Source organism: Phaethon lepturus, unplaced genomic scaffold (genome assembly GCF_000687285.1).
Source record: "Phaethon lepturus isolate BGI_N335 unplaced genomic scaffold, ASM68728v1 scaffold3311, whole genome shotgun sequence".
Classification (NCBI taxonomy): Eukaryota; Metazoa; Chordata; class Aves; order Phaethontiformes; family Phaethontidae; genus Phaethon; species Phaethon lepturus.
This window is the reverse complement of record NW_010518286.1, coordinates 48,136-66,247: the sequence shown is the minus strand read 5'-3', so window position 1 is coordinate 66,247 and position 18,112 is coordinate 48,136. Positions and strand designations below refer to the sequence as shown.

General features: G+C 42.3%; 1 protein-coding gene across 1 annotated transcript in view; it reads right to left on the bottom strand.

The window, feature by feature from the left end:
• The window catches only part of ADTRP (androgen-dependent TFPI-regulating protein), a 33,062-nt gene extending 15,164 nt beyond the window's left edge, over positions 1-17,898 (bottom strand). The window contains exons 1-3 of the mRNA XM_010296653.1: positions 17,746-17,898; positions 9,152-9,286; positions 7,605-7,706 (exon numbers count right to left, since the gene is read on the bottom strand). Coding sequence (XP_010294955.1) covers positions 7,605-7,706; positions 9,152-9,286; positions 17,746-17,898 — 390 coding nt within the window. The remainder of the gene's footprint in view (positions 1-7,604; positions 7,707-9,151; positions 9,287-17,745) is intronic.
• Between the last annotated feature and the right edge of the window lie 214 nt (positions 17,899-18,112).

Genomic DNA, 18,112 nt, shown 5'->3' with positions numbered 1-18,112 from the left:
CCTTTCTTCCCAAGTCCAGTGATGACACTGGCACATGACTTATTAAAGTGTGTGCTGTGTCTTCTGTGCAAATAATTGTATCTTTTAAAAAATATTATTTTTCCATATATTAATCCAATTTTATTTATTAATTGATTATTAGCTTATTCCTAGTTAGAAAGAATCACTGTATATATTAACTAGAGATGCTTTTTGTAGGGCCATTTAAACTTGCCATGCAAATGCCTTCTTGAGACAGATTTCTACAACAGTTCTCAGCTACTTCATGCAGCCCCAAGATGAAAATTTTTTGGTTTAGCATTTTTCCTTTGTGGATATAAAGCTTCCCCCCCTTCCCACTTCCTTCTCATGTACACATACACCCCAGGCCCAATAAAAACACATGGCAAAATCTTGCCTCGCACTTCTGCTATCCCAGAGTCTACTGGTGACTTCATGTATTTCTGACAAGCCCAGTTTGTCCATTAATGGTAAAATCACGGTGGAATTTCTACTGAATAACCAAACATGTTTACGAGAGCAGATGTGTATTTATACACCAGAGGAACGCGTGGTTGGCTACAGGGTGCAAAGCCTGCCCTTTGCCTATGATATGCAGTTGGCTTTCCAAGTTATTTCCCTCTCACAGCCGATAGACGTTGACTTTGGCAGCATCGTTAGTGATAGCCCATACATCATGGTTAATCATATCTGCTGAAAGGCTTTAAAGACTTCTCATATCCTTCTCAATAAAAAAGATGTATTTTCTCATTCAAGTTATTTTTACGATAGGTCTCTAGTGCATGGATATTAAACATACTTTCAACCTTGTTTAGCTGTGCTTTAAATCCTTAAACTGACGTACGTCTGAAGAGTGCAGTATTTGTATGGGGCCAAACTAAAATATACAGTTTTGCCTTTTGCTTTAAAGAAAACCTAATAATTAAGCTCAGATTGACACAGATCAAAACATTGGCAAAAATTGCTGGAAACAGTGACTCATTTTTTATTTCAATTAACAGTTTCTCAGTTTCACATCTAAACAGTGAAACTGTCAAAAATAATTATCACAGAGGAAGAAAAAAACTGTTTCACTCCAAGGTAAGGAAAACGGGCTAAAACAATAGCTGTGTGTACTGATCAGGCTATCATTGAACAAAACTGAATCTGAGAGCTTTTTTCTTCTCTTGGCAGGGATCCTGTTAGTACTTATTTTTATGTTCTTTGAAATGTTAATATATTTACTTGAGTAATAACCTCTGTTTGTTGAGGAAAGCTTTTAGCTTACGAATTCTGTAAGGACAAAAGTACTTTAAATGCCTTTTAAAAAATTTATTTATTTGTACAGTGGAAAGATAAAAGTTACGGGACTTTCAAAATTATCAGAGACTTTTTTTTAACTAATCACACTTATAATCTGAATTCTGATTCCAAACATTTGATTTTAAAATCCTCTGTGGCTCTTTTTGGCACTTACTATGATTTTTAACTTGGGTTTGGTTTCTTTGCTTTTTCCTGACAAACTCAGGTGAACCTGAACTAGTTATAAAATTGCAAAATTCTTTTTCTTGCTCATAAACACTGGCATATGAATACAGGGGGGAGGGAAAGCTTCTTAAATGCATCCTGAACTTTATCTGAAATACTGGTATGTTAACTCACCTCCTGCAGAGAAGATTGAAATTGTAACATTCTCCTGCTTCTTTATTTTTTGTTTCCTACCCTATGTTGTATGTTTACCAGGATACGTTTCAGGTTCATGAGTTTAAACTGAGATAAATAGTCCTTCCTGAATATTATTTCCACTGTTTGGTAAGACCATATGGAATTCTTACTTCCTATATTTTGAGTATTTATTCAATGTTATATCCACATTTTGCTGTTGAGAACATAAGTAAAAGCAAGTTTCTTGGGGCTGAGAAGACAGGGTTGGGTAGAGTTTGTGTTCAGCTGCAGGCTCCAGCCTAGGCTGAGTTTTAAGCCCATGAATAATCTCCCCAGAGCTGCTGAGATCACTTGTATGCCTAACGCGTGCGTCGCAGTTTGACTTGGTTTGACCCTGTTTGACTCCAGAGTGAAGGAAATGATGCCTCAGTTGACCATAGCTGTTTGTTTCTAATTCGTCTGCATTTACATACCCTCCGTGTCTGCTTTCCATTAATGTGAGAGACTTGATTTTTCCCAAACTGTTACCACTGGCCAAACTAAACTCCACTGGGCACAGTTGGACGCCATCAAGGGCTTTTGAAAAACTGTCCGTGTTTCTCTTTCAGACAGATTCCCTGCAGAGCTTGTGTGCTGACAGCCACTCATGGCCAATACTCACGCTTGTATCTTCTCCATCGATATGTTACTGCAAATTAAAAATGAAAACCCACTTTGGTGCTGTCTTATGAGGCTCATGAAGCCAGTGTTCATTGGTTGACCCTTGAGGTGTTTACTCAGTTATTCTGCTCTTTGTTGGGAAATGTCCTCTTGTCTATGGAAATTTCCCTGGGTTGGATGCTTTCATAAAAGATTACAGCCTGTGTTATCTGAGCATAATAAATCTAAATGGCTTCCTGAACTGTAACCTCTTTTAGTTTTATACTATTTATAATTTTCTGAATCTCTGGATGCTCTCTCCTTTCTTGACTTCATTTTGGAACAAATTCACTCTTTTTATTTATTTTGCTATGACACTGCCTTCATTCAAATGCCTCCTTTAAAATTTTCTTTTGTAATCTGTCCTATACATTTTTCTTCCCCTCTTTTCCTCTCTTAACCTCTCTTTATTTTTCAGGGTGGGAGGGGCTTGAGCATTATTGTTCATTGTATTTCTTTAACTAGTACATTGCCATGTTTAGTTAAAGAAATTATTTTCTCTTAGAGTTACTACCTGTCTTTTATATTCTCAGCCATCAGTGCATTTTCAGGGAACCACAGATTTATTTTATGGAGAGAGCAGGAGGCACCAGGAGTCCTGTTACTGAGCGGATGTGGTGACAAATCAATCGGAGAGCTATTGCTCAGTTGAACTGCAGCAGCACTCCTCTTCAAATGGTCAGCTACTATCTGTTTCTGCCCTTTCCAGGTCTGTTCATGCTCATCTGAAAAGCAACATTATTTTTCTTTTCTGAGGCATGTAGCTAGTTTGGGAGCAGTATTGTGAAAAATGGATGAAACATCAGACCAATTGTATGATCAAAGGTAAAAGAGCTTCAGAGAGAACATTTCCTGCATGCACACATGCATTTTTGCAAATAAGGCCCTGGCTGAATATCCTATTGCTTACTAGCAAATGTTTTGCCTCTGTGTCAATGCCAGAATTTTAATTGCATTTCTCCCTGACATTAGATACGTAGTCTAAGAAACTGATGTTGCACTGCAGCTGGAAGCTGACATGAGACTGAAGTGACACATCCTTCACTGTGGAATATTTGTCTCCAGCTGTTCCTTCACGGGGTGGGTTACGGAGACTGCACCTGTGCACACTGGGGTAGCAGCAACCAGGGAGGATTCCCTGCCATAACATTTGTCTGTGAAACACATACTTTCTCCCTAAGGAAATGGGCTTATGTCAACAAAAATGGAAACTTCAGAAAAATATATATGTAGTGCTGGGAAAAGCCAAGCATCTTTGCTCTTAAATATGTGGGGTGATTAATTTCACGTGCCATATCCCTCACACACACATTCTTCTTCTTTGCCAAAAGCTGAACGTAACTGGAAGCCTATGAATGTCCATAGTTAAAATTGAGATACTGTGAAATGCAAACAAATGGAAATGTTTCTCTCTTGTGTAAATATGCAAGAATTATCAAGCATTAAATGACAATTGCAAAGAGAATTGTTTAAGATGGTCAAAGATGAATCTGAGGTTCTTGTGTACACATCTGGAGCAGAAGTCCAGTTAGAGTAGCCTGGACAAGTGGGTTCTGCTCCACACACTAGTTTTATGCCACACTGGTTGAGTAGTGTTGCAGCAGCTTCCTAAAATAGCTGTAGAAAAACATAATCCTTCACATAGATGGCCTCACACAGGAGTAATTTGTATTCATGTAACTTATTGTCTTTTTCAGATGGAATTAAGTCATACCGATCCAAAATAACATTTCTGTTGAAGTAATTGTGTCCACACTAGGGAAGGTAATAGGTTAGCTATGTGGGCAGAACACAAGCAGCTTGTAGATACCAAGAAGCTCCAAGATGAGAGGGGACATGGTGAGTCTTGCTGGTATTCTTACTGTCAGGGCATCAGTGGCTTCTTTCAGTGAAGGAAAATTATTTATGTGCACCCAGGTTTTTCTTTCTCGCCTTTGCGTTTTCTTTTTACATTCAGATACTGCTTAGCTACATCGGAGCAAAGTGTAAAGGAGCTTGAGAGGCTGAGGGTCTGTTGTCATCCTTGCTGAAAGTCTGCCAGGTAAGTAATTTTTCTTCTGCGCCTTCATTTATAATCCCTCCTTTTTTAGTCTTAGTTTTTTAGCTTACAAGGTCTTCAGAACATGCACAGTTCATAACTATGTGTCAGTAAAGTGCCCAGGACACTAACATGCTGATTTTTGTCAAGATGAGAGGGTATTATGGCTACAGAATAAATTAGGAAGAGATGGATAAACTAAACTTAGCTGCAGCCTGAAAATGAATAAAATTGTAATTTTTACGAGAAAATTAGCATTTTACAAGAGTTATGCCCTACAGGCTGAAAATATGAACCTCCTTTGCAAAAAGGCAATTGCACAATTACCATTTTTGTGAACATATCTGGTCAATGTTGATGTGTCTCTTTTCTTTTGGTATAGATTAAAATATTTTCCAGTGCTCTTTGCTGACCCATCATTGCCCCTCTTTGCTTAGTGTTCAATTCTGTCAGCCTCTTCAAAACGTAGTGTTCCCCTATACTGCCATTAAGTTGAATAATACAGGCACATGATTTAATCCTAGCTGCCTCCAGCAGTTAGTTGCTTTCTGGAGAATATCCAGATGTTGCTTGAAAAGAGATGACTGGGAAAGAAATAAACAATTTCACTTGATGAATTGGCCAGTGTATCTTTTGTCTCAGCCATCTTCCACTTCGAAAATGTTGTTCAAATAAAATAATTGTGCTTGAGACATAAGTAGGTGGGTTTTTTTTAATCCATGAAGCTCAAAGCTTTGTATAAAGATGGTAAAACATAATTATCCCAGACAAACAAGTGGAGACTGAGGTGAAGCCCTTGGGTTAAACTCAGGAGAAAGGCAAAGAGAGAAACTCAGGTAGTCTGGAGTATTTGTCCTCCTTCAAATATTAGCAAGATTCCCTGCTGCATTAGCCATCCTTTCTGCAAAACAAAAAATGTTTCTGCTTAGAGTGCAAAAACGTGCCTAAAATGTAATGCTCTCTGTATGACTCTGGGCTACCAGGTGGGCAACGTCACTTTCCAACTGTAAGAGCAGTAAATGTGAGAAAAATAAATGGCTAGTTCATTTTTGCAAGGAAAGTGCTGCAGCATCACCATGAACTCAAAGAGCTTGGTATTCTTGAAGTGTTTTTGCATGATTATTTTTTAGGTTCACTCTTCAGTTACATAACAACATATGCTTTCCCTATTTACAATGTTAAAATAGTCCAAGACAAAAAAAAATACTCCCACTGCAAACGATATGGCACTGAAGTCTACTATGATACACTGATGTCTTTTTCCACCAAAGCCAGCTAGATGCTGCCTCAATCTGCCATGAAATGTCTGTAATCTCAGAGCCATAGAAGTATAGCAATGTGCAAGGAAATGAACCCAAAGATAAAGCATCTGCTTGGCAATCAGAAATTGGAGATTGTCCCTTAAAGTGTTGGTAGCTCCCTGGATCTTCCTAGTGTTCCCAGTGGATATTTTGGGTTGGAAGAAAGAAACGCCCCAGCTAAGCCTGAAGGCACCTGTTGGAAGGTGTCCCAGAATGTGAGGATTCTCAATGGCGGGGATCAGTCTACGCTAGTGGCAGATTTTTTAAGCTCAATAGTGACTGGAATGAAAATCTCCCACCTAGGAACTGTCAAGCACAAGATGTCTGCAGTGTATTAAGAGCTTTAGAAATAAAATACTAGGTTGTGATAGAGGTTTGCTTTATGTGAAGTTTCTCACTCATCAAAATAATTTTGAGGAAGAATTGTTTTCCTTTTTTAACATCTGTTTTTGACATTTCTGAAATGGAAAAGCTTTTTGTTGTTGTCAAAATGACTCTGTTATGAAATGAAAATGTAGGTAGGGTAAGAAAGAAGTTATAACGAATACCTTTGAGGGATTCCTGCAAAGATCTTGTGCACATGAAATAAAAACGTACGTTCTAGCACTCTCTCAATCTTCCCATGTCATAAACAAATGCGGAAATGGAAAGGACAAATTCTCAGCTGTGCACCAGGATTAAAACAAGCAGCAAAGCCCATCTCCTCTAAGCTTCACCCTGTGCGTTCCCCTTCCCTGGCACCTCCACTACCGTGAAGATTTTAAACTTCAACCAGTCGCCCAGACCAAATCCTGGACCTGAAACCAGCGTGATGCCGAGGACATGGGCAATCTTTCTTTTTGGTGGATGATGGTTTTGAGAGAGAGTGGTGCCCGTTTGCGTCTGTGCAGAGGTTTGGACAGCCACATAAAGGCCCTGGTGGAGAAGAATTGGTGGGCAGAGAGCAGGTGATAAGGTTAAAAGTGCATGATGGCTGCATTTTATCACTCGGATATCAGTAATGCAGACATGCCTATGTGCGTTTGGATTCCAGGCATGCGTATCTGAATACGCTTGTCTAAATCAAGCGGCTGCTCAAAGCCTTTAGCAAGTCTCCTCAGCCAGACACCCCAAAGCCTCCCGCATTTACCTTCAACACGTGTCGGGAACTGCTGCAGTGGGTTGCAAAGCGTTGTACTTAAGAAATGAAGTCTGGAAAGAAATGAGTCTTCTGTGTGATTATTTCATACTTTTTGGCTTCTCTGATTCAGTCTGAACCTCTCCCTTCTCTCCCCCTTCCCATTAGCCCCATGAGGCCTCCCTGACCTTACAGTCCACCCACGGTTTCCATGTTACTGTCAGCCTTCTTACACTTGACTGATGAGAAATATGTGATTATTCAACACATCATAAAAACAGCCAGAGCAAATGAAGGAGGAATCTGGAAAGTATTTATAGAAAATCTGTAAACAATCATTGCAATTCAGCTATTCAGAGCTGTGCACACATTAGCTTATTAGCTGTAGAGCCGTCAGATGTTCTTTGGTTCTTTCACCTTTTTTAAAAATTAAGAACTGCTTTGTTATACTCCCAGACATTTTGTATTTCATAGACTTCTGTTTGCAGAAACAATTTATTTTTTGAGCTACAATAACCAAGAAGATTTTTTTCCCTTATGACTACACAGCATTTCATTGACTTCAGAGTTTTGACAAGCACCAAGTCACTGACATTCCTTGTGTGCTAAAAGGCTTCTTGAGGTGACTTCAAGCACATGCATCTGTTTGCTGCGTACAGCTCAACATCAGATTCACATAAGTAGGAAAGAGGAGGTGAGAAAGAAGAAGCTGTGAAACTCTTCTGGGAAGCGACACAATGCAACGGTGGGACACACGTTGCAAAGTCTCTCTTCTCTGCAAGAGGCAGGAGTGTTTCTTACTCACCATAGCATGATTTAACCATAGGGGGATGACTCTATCAAGGCTTTTGGGGTAAACCAGCTCTCGATTGTAGGTATACAGCATCCAAAAGGATAGACACACAAACTGGAACCAAAATACAAAATGAAAGAAATTTCAAAATGAAAGACAAACATAATTGATAGGATTTGGCTACTGCTTTCGTTTATGAGAAGCCAAAACATCTCCTTACATGAAAAATGGTGATATTGTCAGAAAAACTCACGTATCTCACATTCTACAACATAAAGGAATTTACTCTGAGGTGCAGTGTTCTGTGTTGATACTGCAAGAAAAACCTCTTTTATAAACTGCCAATGCTGACATTTTTTGTGGAATACTAGAATGACTTTAAACTTCTTTTCTTTTTTTTTTTTTTTTTCTTTGCAGATGAGATCTTTTGATAGTCCAGAAGTTCTCCTCAAGGGATCGGCTGTCAAGCCACAGCATTTGTTCTGCTCAGTAACAAAGTAAAAACAGATCTTGGTAAAACAGTTCACATAAAACTTACCCTTATCTGCACAATTCGTAAGCCTAATTCCTAAACTGCAGGTGCAAGCTGCACTGTGGGCACCCATTTTTTTCCCAACAGAGGAGGATTTACAGTGGGAAAACTTAACTAGAGGACATGAACCCTGGTATCGGTTACTAATACCTGGAAGCTGATTTGCACTTTTTGGTCTGTCTTTGCGTTTGAGCACGCTTTGTGCTTGGGGTCGGAAATCAGGGGTGTGAGATGCTGTAAGAATGAGACTACCCTGTGCATCTGTCCTGTGGGCACGGTGAGGATGCCTGGGGGGAATATGACAGCAGTATCACGAATACTGCTATGCTGGGAAGATAAATTAGCCAGTCTCTCTGTCTCCATTCCTGGCAGGAACTTTTAGTGAGCCAGCTGGCTGACCTGCTTGTGGACCAGATTTAAGCAGCTTCTCAGCCCTTTGGGATTCAGAGGTGGCGGCAGGCTTCACTCACACAGAGCAGTACCTACATGTAGAAGTAACCCATCGGTTCCCATCCAACCCACAGCACCAGATAAACAGCATTTTGATAAACAGCATTGCCTGTGAGCGAGTAGGTGATCTGTGGTGAACCTGAGTGACTATAAGTACTGTCCTGTGAATCTGTTTCTCTCCAGCACTTATTTAAAGCCACATTGGAGTCAGAGGAGATGTGAAATTTTGTTGCCTCTTAGGTACCCTCTCATGTCCTCCTGGCCCATGCTGCCCTTTAGAGAAATGCCCTAAGTTGATAAAGCCACAGCTATTTGGACCGTGGGATTAACGGAGAGGTTACACCTCATTCACCCTTTGGGGTCACTCTGTTCACTCAGGGACAGCAACCCTAAAGTTTGTTCAAGAGCCTTTGCATTCAACCATGACAGGCTCAGCACTGTTTCTCCTTCTAAATGGTCCAAATCCATTTTCAAATCGTAAAAGAAAGCCTACAGTTCTTACCTATTTTATACATTTATACCTATACACCCCTAATCATTTATGCAAACATTATTTTTACATACAGAGGTTACTTACTGTGGACACTGGGAAAGCCAGGACACTGAAAAGAAGGTCTCTGCTGGAAATTACGCACTTAGCACATCGCAGTTTCTTCATTAGTCTCAACACATCAGCCAGGAAGGACACCCCATAGAAGACAGCCTGCAAAGCCTAAAGTAATTACATCTAATGAGGGAAACTCATCCAGTTTTCATTAGCATGTTCCTCAATGAACTCTGTTCTTGCTCTTCAGGGAGCTGTTTTGTTCCGAAGCTGCGAGCCCGCGTGAGGGAAATAGCTGTTGGCTAAATCTTTTTTAATAACTGAAAGTGATTAAATAAAGTTGTTCGGGAGATAACTTTAACAGTATCTTGTTTAATAGACTAAACAGAGATGTGTGATGCGATTCAGATGGGAGAGGTGGAAGGACATGTTGGACGCCAGCTCCTTCACACCTCCTATGCTAATTGTTCAATGTATCTGAGCAGAAGAGAGCAAAATCTGCCAGGAAACGTTTCCTGTAAAGCGATTGCTAGATAGCTATTTAGTCAACACAGGGCCTTCTTTCTGGGGACTCACGGTGCAGCTGATCTCAGTGTCAAGTAGCTCTTGAGAATTAGGTGCAGAAGCTATCCAAACCAGAACCTCTTTCACTGAAGTCAGAGGGATTCAGGAAAGGATTTCAAGTGCTTAGAAGCAGAGATCCAGACTTCACTAACTAAAACTGAGTAAGTTTAACTATTTATAACTAATGAATTTTGGAGCTGGGGGGGTGGGTTCTCTTTTGTTTTGTTTTTTTTTTTTCTTTCTTTAAACCATTTAAAAGTAATGAGGGTGGGGCTGTTTGGGATGGGCACTAGGAGGAGTTGGTAAGGAATTAGGTAAGCGTGCAGTGACAGAAGAGAATTCCACAAATTGTGTATGAAATTGTCACAATATTGTGGTTTGGTCAATATTGCTTTTCTGATTTCTTCACTTTCTCTCCTAATGCTACACAGTGGATCAAGCTGAACCAGATTTGTCAGATGCACAAGGGCAAAGCCTTGCAGAAGAATACTTCTCCTGCTATCTTGCATTCAGCACTGAATCTAGTTCAGTTCTGTTAACTCACAGAGCGGCCTCTTCTTTTAAGGCTAGGTTGTCCCAGAGTGATGCAATATGGGAAATACAGCCTACTGCAAACACTGGACCGGCTAGCAATGCTTAAATGGAAAGAGGCTGTGTTACAGCTTTCAGGATGAGATGTCTTTTGCCATGATCTTACTCTGAATCAGATATTTATTTAGAGCAAAGAGTCTGAAGTTGTGGCTGGTTACTTCATCAGTTTCTGAAGGAGCCGAGAAGGGTGGTGCTTGGGAGGGGACAGAATTAGTGCAATGCTTTGCCATCAGAAATTCCTTTATTATCAAAATATTTGAGGGAAGGGGGGGATTGTGATTTCACCATGCCCATTGTCAATCAAGGGTTCCTCCAAGCTTTAGTTTGCAGAGACTGAGTCTTCCTGGGGAGCAAAATGACTGTCGTTTGCATGACCAAAGTATCTTCGCAGTTATCCACAACCATTTTGTGGATCCCCAGCATCCTTTTTCACAGAATCATTAAGGTTGGAAAAGACCTCTAAGATCATCAAGTCCAACCATCAACCCAGCACCACCATGTCCACTAAACTACGTCCTGAAGTGCCATGTCTACACATTTTTTTGAACGCTTCCAGTGGCAGCGACTCCACCACCTCCCTGGGCAGCTTGTTCCAGTGCTTGACCACTCTCTCAGTAAAGAAATTTTTCCTAATATCGAGTCTAAACCTCCCCTGGCGCAACTTGAGGCCACTTCCTCCTGTTCTATCACTTATTAGTTGGGAGAAGAGACCAATACCCACCTTACCACAATCCCCTTTCAGGTAGTTGTAGAGAGCGATAAGGACTCCTCTCAGCCTCCTCTTCTCCAGACTGAACAACCCCAGTTCCCTCAGCTGCTCCTCATCAGACTTGTTCTCCAGACCCCTCACCAGCTTCGTTGCCCTTCTCTGGATACACTCCAGTACCTCAACATCCTTCTTGTATTGAGGGGCCCAAAACTGAACACAGGATTCGAGGTGCGGCCTCACCAGTGCGGAGTACAGGGGCACAATCACTTCCCTACTCCTGCTGGCCACACTATTTCTGATCCAGGCCAGGATGCTGTTGGCCTTCTTGGCCACCTGGGCACACTGCTGGCTCATGTTCAGCTGGGTTCCCTATCCTTTCCACAGTCTAGATGGTCACCACAGTGGACTGCAGCCAGATGCCACTGGTGGAGTGTCCCCGCTCCCTACGCAGACCCACAGTGGTGGATGTAGCTGATGCAGGCTGGGTGACTGGCCCAGGGTGATCCAGGATGAGATATCGGAGGTCATGCACCACTCGGTTCAGCTGCAAAGCCCCATGTTTCCTCTCAAAAGCACGGGTGAACATCCACATTTTTACATTAAAAAACCCAAACAGCTTCATCAGAACCCACATATGGTTGTGTTCAATTCTGAGGCACCCAAACTAGCTCTTTTAAATGTGGTTTTCTCTCTCTCTCTCCCCCCACCCCCCCCATTATCACACTTAGCCTCTGTAACTGCAGGCACAGTTTCGGTCAGCAGGGATTCAGCCCTCCAAATCACAGGTCTAGTTCAGCAAAGTCCTTACTGAGGCACAGCACACTTAGACCCAAGCACATGTTCAACCCAAAGGTCTGCCCCAGTCCTTCGCCCCTCCAGGCCACCAAAACCAAGTTCTTGAAGAGCTAAGAAAAGCCTCGTAATAAATAGAACCTCTTGTTATACCCTGTAGAGTCAGCAGTAACTTTTTGTAAAAAGCATGAAAAATGAACATGAGGGTGGTGACAGTCTGGTGACACATGGTGACTAATTGCCAATAAAGCAATTAGGGAGAGGCCTGGTTCCCAGAGGATGGGGCTATTATTATCTTGTTCATGGTCAGCCTTACATTAATCATGGGACAGGGATAGGCTGCTTCTCCCCCCCCTTCAAAATTAACTAAAACAAACATTTCTGAAAAGAAACAGTCCCAAAACAGCCACATTCTCAGCCTGCTAAATATTCTGTCATATGCAGGGGAGGACAATGTTATCTTCCGTATGGAAAATGCTTATCTGAATGTGTAACCTGACCCATTTCTCTGGCTGAACATGGAGAAGAACAACAACTGAATAAGCTTGAACTCTGTCTCGGGAATCTGTTTTTGCACTGCTCATAGCTCTACCCTTGTCCGTCACTGTGTGTTCAAAGGGGTTTCAGTCAGTTTGCGATCGCCCTGTATTTCCAGGAGCAATGGAAGAATATACAAGTAACTTTCAAGCCAGAAAACTGAACCTAGCTAGAACCATTCCTAGCAACGCTCAGCCTGGCAGGATGCACCGCTGGTAGACCCAAGTCAGAGCTCCAAGCCCATGCTCTTTCAGGCTTATTCCTCTAAGAAAGGTGCATCCAAATCTTGCAGCCCTTCGCTAATGGGAAAATGTTGACATTTAAAAAAAAAAGTTGACATGAAAACATCAAATTAGTCCAGATGTCCTGTGAATTTCCCAAACAGCAGTGCTGGCGCTCACAAACCCATTGCAGCCACTCATGGAATATAAATCCACTGGCTGTAAATAAAGAGGATCACCTAAAGTATTCCCCCACGAACAGAAGGAAGACGAAGCATTCAGAAAGCTAATGATTAACCCAAAGAGGAGAATATGGATATGATTATCCCTGTTGGAGAGATGCTGCTTTCCTCTCAATCCTGCAGAGCTCCATGGCACTAGGTGTGGTAGAAATGCTTAATTTGGCCAGATCAATTTTCCAAACTGAGAGTCATGTCATAGTGACAAAGACAAACCTTAATTTTTATCTGCTGCAGTGATCAAAGGGGTGTTTCTGTTTAACTAACCTGACATGATTTACTTTTGCATATAGGATCTAGCCATATGTGTATTTTGAAATCTCCAACTAGTACAAATAAATCAGGCTCCAAGCTCTGCCCTTAAGGGGGGATAAATCCAATATTCTGAGTAGGCTATTAGACATAACAATCAACATTTAGTGTAGACACACATCCATTCACGTGATAGCGACTTGGAAAATATATACACTAAATACGGGGTCTGTTTTGAAATTTAAAAAAAAGCTTTCAGGAGAATTGAAAAACATTTCAATTATGAGAGAAAAAAGCATAAGGAATAAAATGGGGCAAGAATGCAATTAATAGTTTTTAAAGGTGCAGTGTGCTAATTATGCAATGATTTACCAATAGATTTACAGCAGTGAGCAGGTTTTTATGAGCCTGGATATTTCAGGCAGTGAATGACTCAGCTTGTACTGTTTTGTATCACAGACAAATGAACACAAAACTGTGTTTATCTGTCATTTCTGCTTGTTCAATAATCGGTCAATGAACTCCTTTGATACAAATCCCACTTATCTTCTTTTTTTTTCCCCTACAAAAATGTTTCCTTTATGAACCTTGATTGCTATGATCATTAACTAGATAAATGAATCTGAAGTAACGTCAGAGCTGTGGCTCTCTTGGGAGAGTCGCATGACTAGCGAGAAATTGAATGAGATGCTAAAAGAGGGTCACATCTAGAAGAAATTCTGCTCGCATCCCTCCAGCAGAGCTAGGAGTCAAGCTGCATTTTCATCCTTGGAAAACGTCACGTTTCCCACTATTTCCATTTCAGATCAGAGCGAGCTGGCCACAGAAAGAAATTTTTTAATGAAATACCAAAGAGCTAAGAGGAATTTTGGGGGGAGAATTACCACACGATTCAGCCAGCCAGTGCCAGAAGCCAGGCGATTGCACTCTGGCAGGAGACCGACAGAAGAACTGGACAAGCTCTCTGCGTGCCTGGCTCTGGGAAGTCTCCAAGGCATGGCCCAGCCCTGCCCAGCGTAGGGGCTCCACTGAACCAGCACAGCCCAGCGAGAAGCTTTTGCCCCTCTTCTTCCATGGGACCGTACCTCCCGGCATCCCGAGGCACCTCCTGGGACTTCTTCCAAAGGCGCAGAAATGTAATGCCTCGGGTGTGCGCTGAGGGACTTCTGCGGTTGACGGCCACCTCTTGTTCTTTGATGCCCCTCAGCAGCACCAGGGAGTGCCTTAATGCCAAACCACGAGATGACTCTTCTAGGTCCTGTAGAGCCCCACATGGGGACACATTGTCTTCTCACCCTTTTCCCCTCTTATACAGTGGTTCAGGAAACTTTTGCCACCTGGAGATACCAACAAATGCTGTCCAGATCAACAGGAGAAGGAGGGATGAGGGCATTTCTCTCCCTGGCCCCTTTCCTTCTTGGCAATTCTTCCTTTAAGAAAAACCCACATCTCTGTAAAAGAAGGACTACCGGCCATGAAGGAGTAATTTTGCACACCGTGTCCCGTTGCCACATTTTCTGAAGATACGCAATGTCTTCAGCCCAAACCATCTCGCCGTTGGATGACAGCTCCATTTTAGAATCATAGAATCATAGAATTTTGCATCAGGACTGGATCAATAACTGGTTAAAAGATGGAAGACAAAGGAGTGGAGAAGTGGAGCAAGGGCTCCTGCTTACGGAGATTTAATGAGATCTGAGCTCTTCAGCAGATCCATAAGTGAGCTGGGGAAGGGAGCAAACACTGAGGTGGTAAAGCTTTGTAAATTTGGTTTTTTTTCCCTGTCAAAATGAACTCTGACTACAAAATTGCCAAAGAATCTCAGGACACTGAGTGCCTGAGAGATCAAATAGCAGGCGAAAATCAGTGTTGGTAAATGCAATGTAACGCATTTCAGCAAAAAGGCAACTTCAATTATACATTTTTTAAGAGTGGGTTCTAAATTAACTGTCACCATCCAGGAAAGAAATGTTGGACTTTCTGTGGATAGCGCTCTCAAATTGCCAGCTCCTTGCTCACCAGTAATCAAAAACAACAAATAGAGAGTTAAAAATTGTTAAGAAGAAATAAATGACAGACAAGGAAACACCTTTAGGCCACTGTGTAAATCCATGCTGTGCTCATAGCTTGACCACTGCAGCCTGCCCTACTTACCCCTTCCTGAAACTAGAAAAACTACCGCAAAGGGCGACAAGGATGCTTTAATGAAAGAAGCAGCCCGTTGTGAAAAGGGATGAAAAAGGCTCAGAGTTCCAGCTTGCAGAAAAGAATAACTGAGGGAAAAATCTGGTACAGGTCTCTAATGAGTGGCAAAGAAAAAGTGAACAGGGACGGATGATTAAATGATAACACTGAAGTAAAGAGGCATCCAATTCGGTTGTCAGGAAGCAGGTTTACACCAACAAAGTGAACTGCTCTTTCACACAACACACGCTCATTGCCACAGGATAGGGAAGGTACCAGAAGTATAAACAAGTGTGGTTTTCCTCTAGATAGATGAATGGAAGGCTTTGAATGGGTATTAGCTACCTTGGATTTATTTTCTGGCTCTGTAAGTCTGTATGCCAGTGTGAGCGTAGAGCCACGGAAAGTTCATTTTATGCTTACACATGCTCTTGTCTCGTGCAGCCTTTCCCTGATCATCCGCTGCTGGTCACCAGGGGAAGCTGGATAATAATTTCAATGAGAGTTTCTGCACCCCAAAATACTAGGAGATAGGTTATTTACTTTCTCATCTCGATCTCATGCTTTAGAGCTGTGTCATATACTGGGTGATAGACCTCATTATAATGGTGCCAGGGGATGGGGGTGGAGATGCTGTTTTGCCTGGAAGTGTGGCTGACACTGTAATGGGGCCAGCTTTCCCCAAAACACAATGGAGAGAACCTGGGCACACAGTCCCTTGCATGGGACATGGCTGGTGGTGTTTTAGTCTATAGACATATGTTCCAGCAGGATTAACTGAATGTCCTTAAGGTTGTTGAATCCTGACCATTTGATGGCTGGCATTTCAGAAAAATTAATTTTTAAAATATCACAAAAAACCTAGATCACAGAATCACACAATCATTAAGGTTGGGAAAGACCTCTAAGATCATCAAGTCCAGCCATCAACCCAACACCACCATGCCCACTAAACCATGTCCCCAAGTGCCACATCCACACATTTTTTTTTAATATTTCCAGAGATGGCGACTCCACCACCTCCCTGGCAGCCTGTTCCAATGTTTGACCACTCTTTCAGTAACGAATTTTTTCCGAATATCAAGTCTAAACCTCCCCTGGTGCAACTTGAGGCCATTTCCTCTCATTCTATCGCTAGTTACTTGGGAGAAGAGACCAACACCCACCTCGCCACAACCCCCTTTCAGGTAGCTGTAGAGAGCGATAAGGTCTCCCCTCAGCCTCCTCTTCTCCAGACTGAAAAACCCCAGTTCCCTCAGCTGCTCCTCATAAGACTTGTGCTCTAGACCTTTCAATAGATGTACTGATACAAAGACAACATAGCAACAAAACACACATATGCCATCCTGAGTGCAGCGATATCTGTGCCCTCCTCCTTCCACAGCCAGCTTGGCCACTGAGAAGGGTGCTGTGGCTCTCTGAAACCTGGGCTGTTGTAGCTGCCTCACGTGCCATTTACCGCCTCTTGGTTGCAAATATTTCACGGAGTCACAGCACAGTTGAGATTGGAAGGAACCCAAATTTCCCAACTCCCTGGGGATCTCCAAAGGCCCCAGTTGGAGCTGGGGAGCCTTTACGTTTCCATTGAACCCAACCATAGGATGTCTCCTCCTGAAGAATAAAAGTAGAGACAAACATACCCCAGGCCAGACCTCCCACTGACATTTAACCCTGACAGTCACACAGAATGGACAAAAGGCCACAGAGGTTCCTGTGGTCATCCTTCAGATTAGCAAGTATCCCTGAAATTTGTCCCTTGTAGGAACCCTCTCCACACGCCCGATCTTTCTACTCCACTGCCACGAGTCGCTGATGAACCGCTTGGACTGTGAACAAGCCTTCTCCCCCAGGGTATCTCACGTGCTTCCATTTTGATTTCTATCTTGTGAAATGTTAGCGTATTAGGAGAAACAGAACACGCTACGGTCTATGTTTTTCTGTGTACTTACAGGAGGTGCAGCAAGCAGCTGATAGCACCTTTAAAACACATGTAATAATGTCACAAGCGCCTCTCTCGGCAGGCTGGAATTTCTTCTCCTTGTGCTCTCAACTGATTGTCAAACTGAGCATGTACTCTGAATGGCTAACTTAGCACCGTGCTATGCTTTATCTTTTCTGTCATTTACAGGGCATAAAAGCCTATTAAAAAACTGAAGTAAAACTCCAAGCAGCATTATAACATGTATTGAATTAAGAGTTAGATAACATGCATCAAACTTGCATGTGTCCTGGCTGGACATACCCTACCTTTCTGTCCCTCTCCCCACTGATACCTTGCCTCTCTTACAAGGAGGCAGCTAGCTTCAGAGTACTTTCTGAAAGCCATGCAGCTCACCAGACAATATTCTTTCTGCATAAAACCTGTGAATACTTTTCACAGCAGAAGCATGGATCCCTACTTAGTTTCCTTTGGGGTATAAACTGCTTAAGGAAGCAGTTTTAACAGCAGCAAATATACCAGCTGCATATGTCTTGAGGCACAGATGGCAGACAAACAAATAGACATGTTGGTATCACTGTACAACACGATTTGCTTACCAGATTGAGGACTGTCAAATATTTCCACTGCCCACCGTAAAGGAACACTTCAGATGGCCGCTCTTCTGTTCTTACGTGGGTGATTGAATAGGCAACAAAAAAATACCAGACAAAAGCAAGGCAGTGGTACGTTGCGAGAGTAAAGATTGCCATGCTTTAGCTAAGAGCAAGTGATAATCAGTCCAAAAGCAGCTTTTCCCTTAAGGTCCTCGGTCGCTGTGCATGGGAAATGGCAGGGCAGGAGGGTTTACTTCGGAGCGGACTTGGGACACATTGCCACTTTGCTCTCGTCGAAAGGAATATTCAGAAGGTGTGAACTTTGCTTTTATTTGTTCCCCTTTTCGCTGTAGAGATAGGCTGGGGGGGG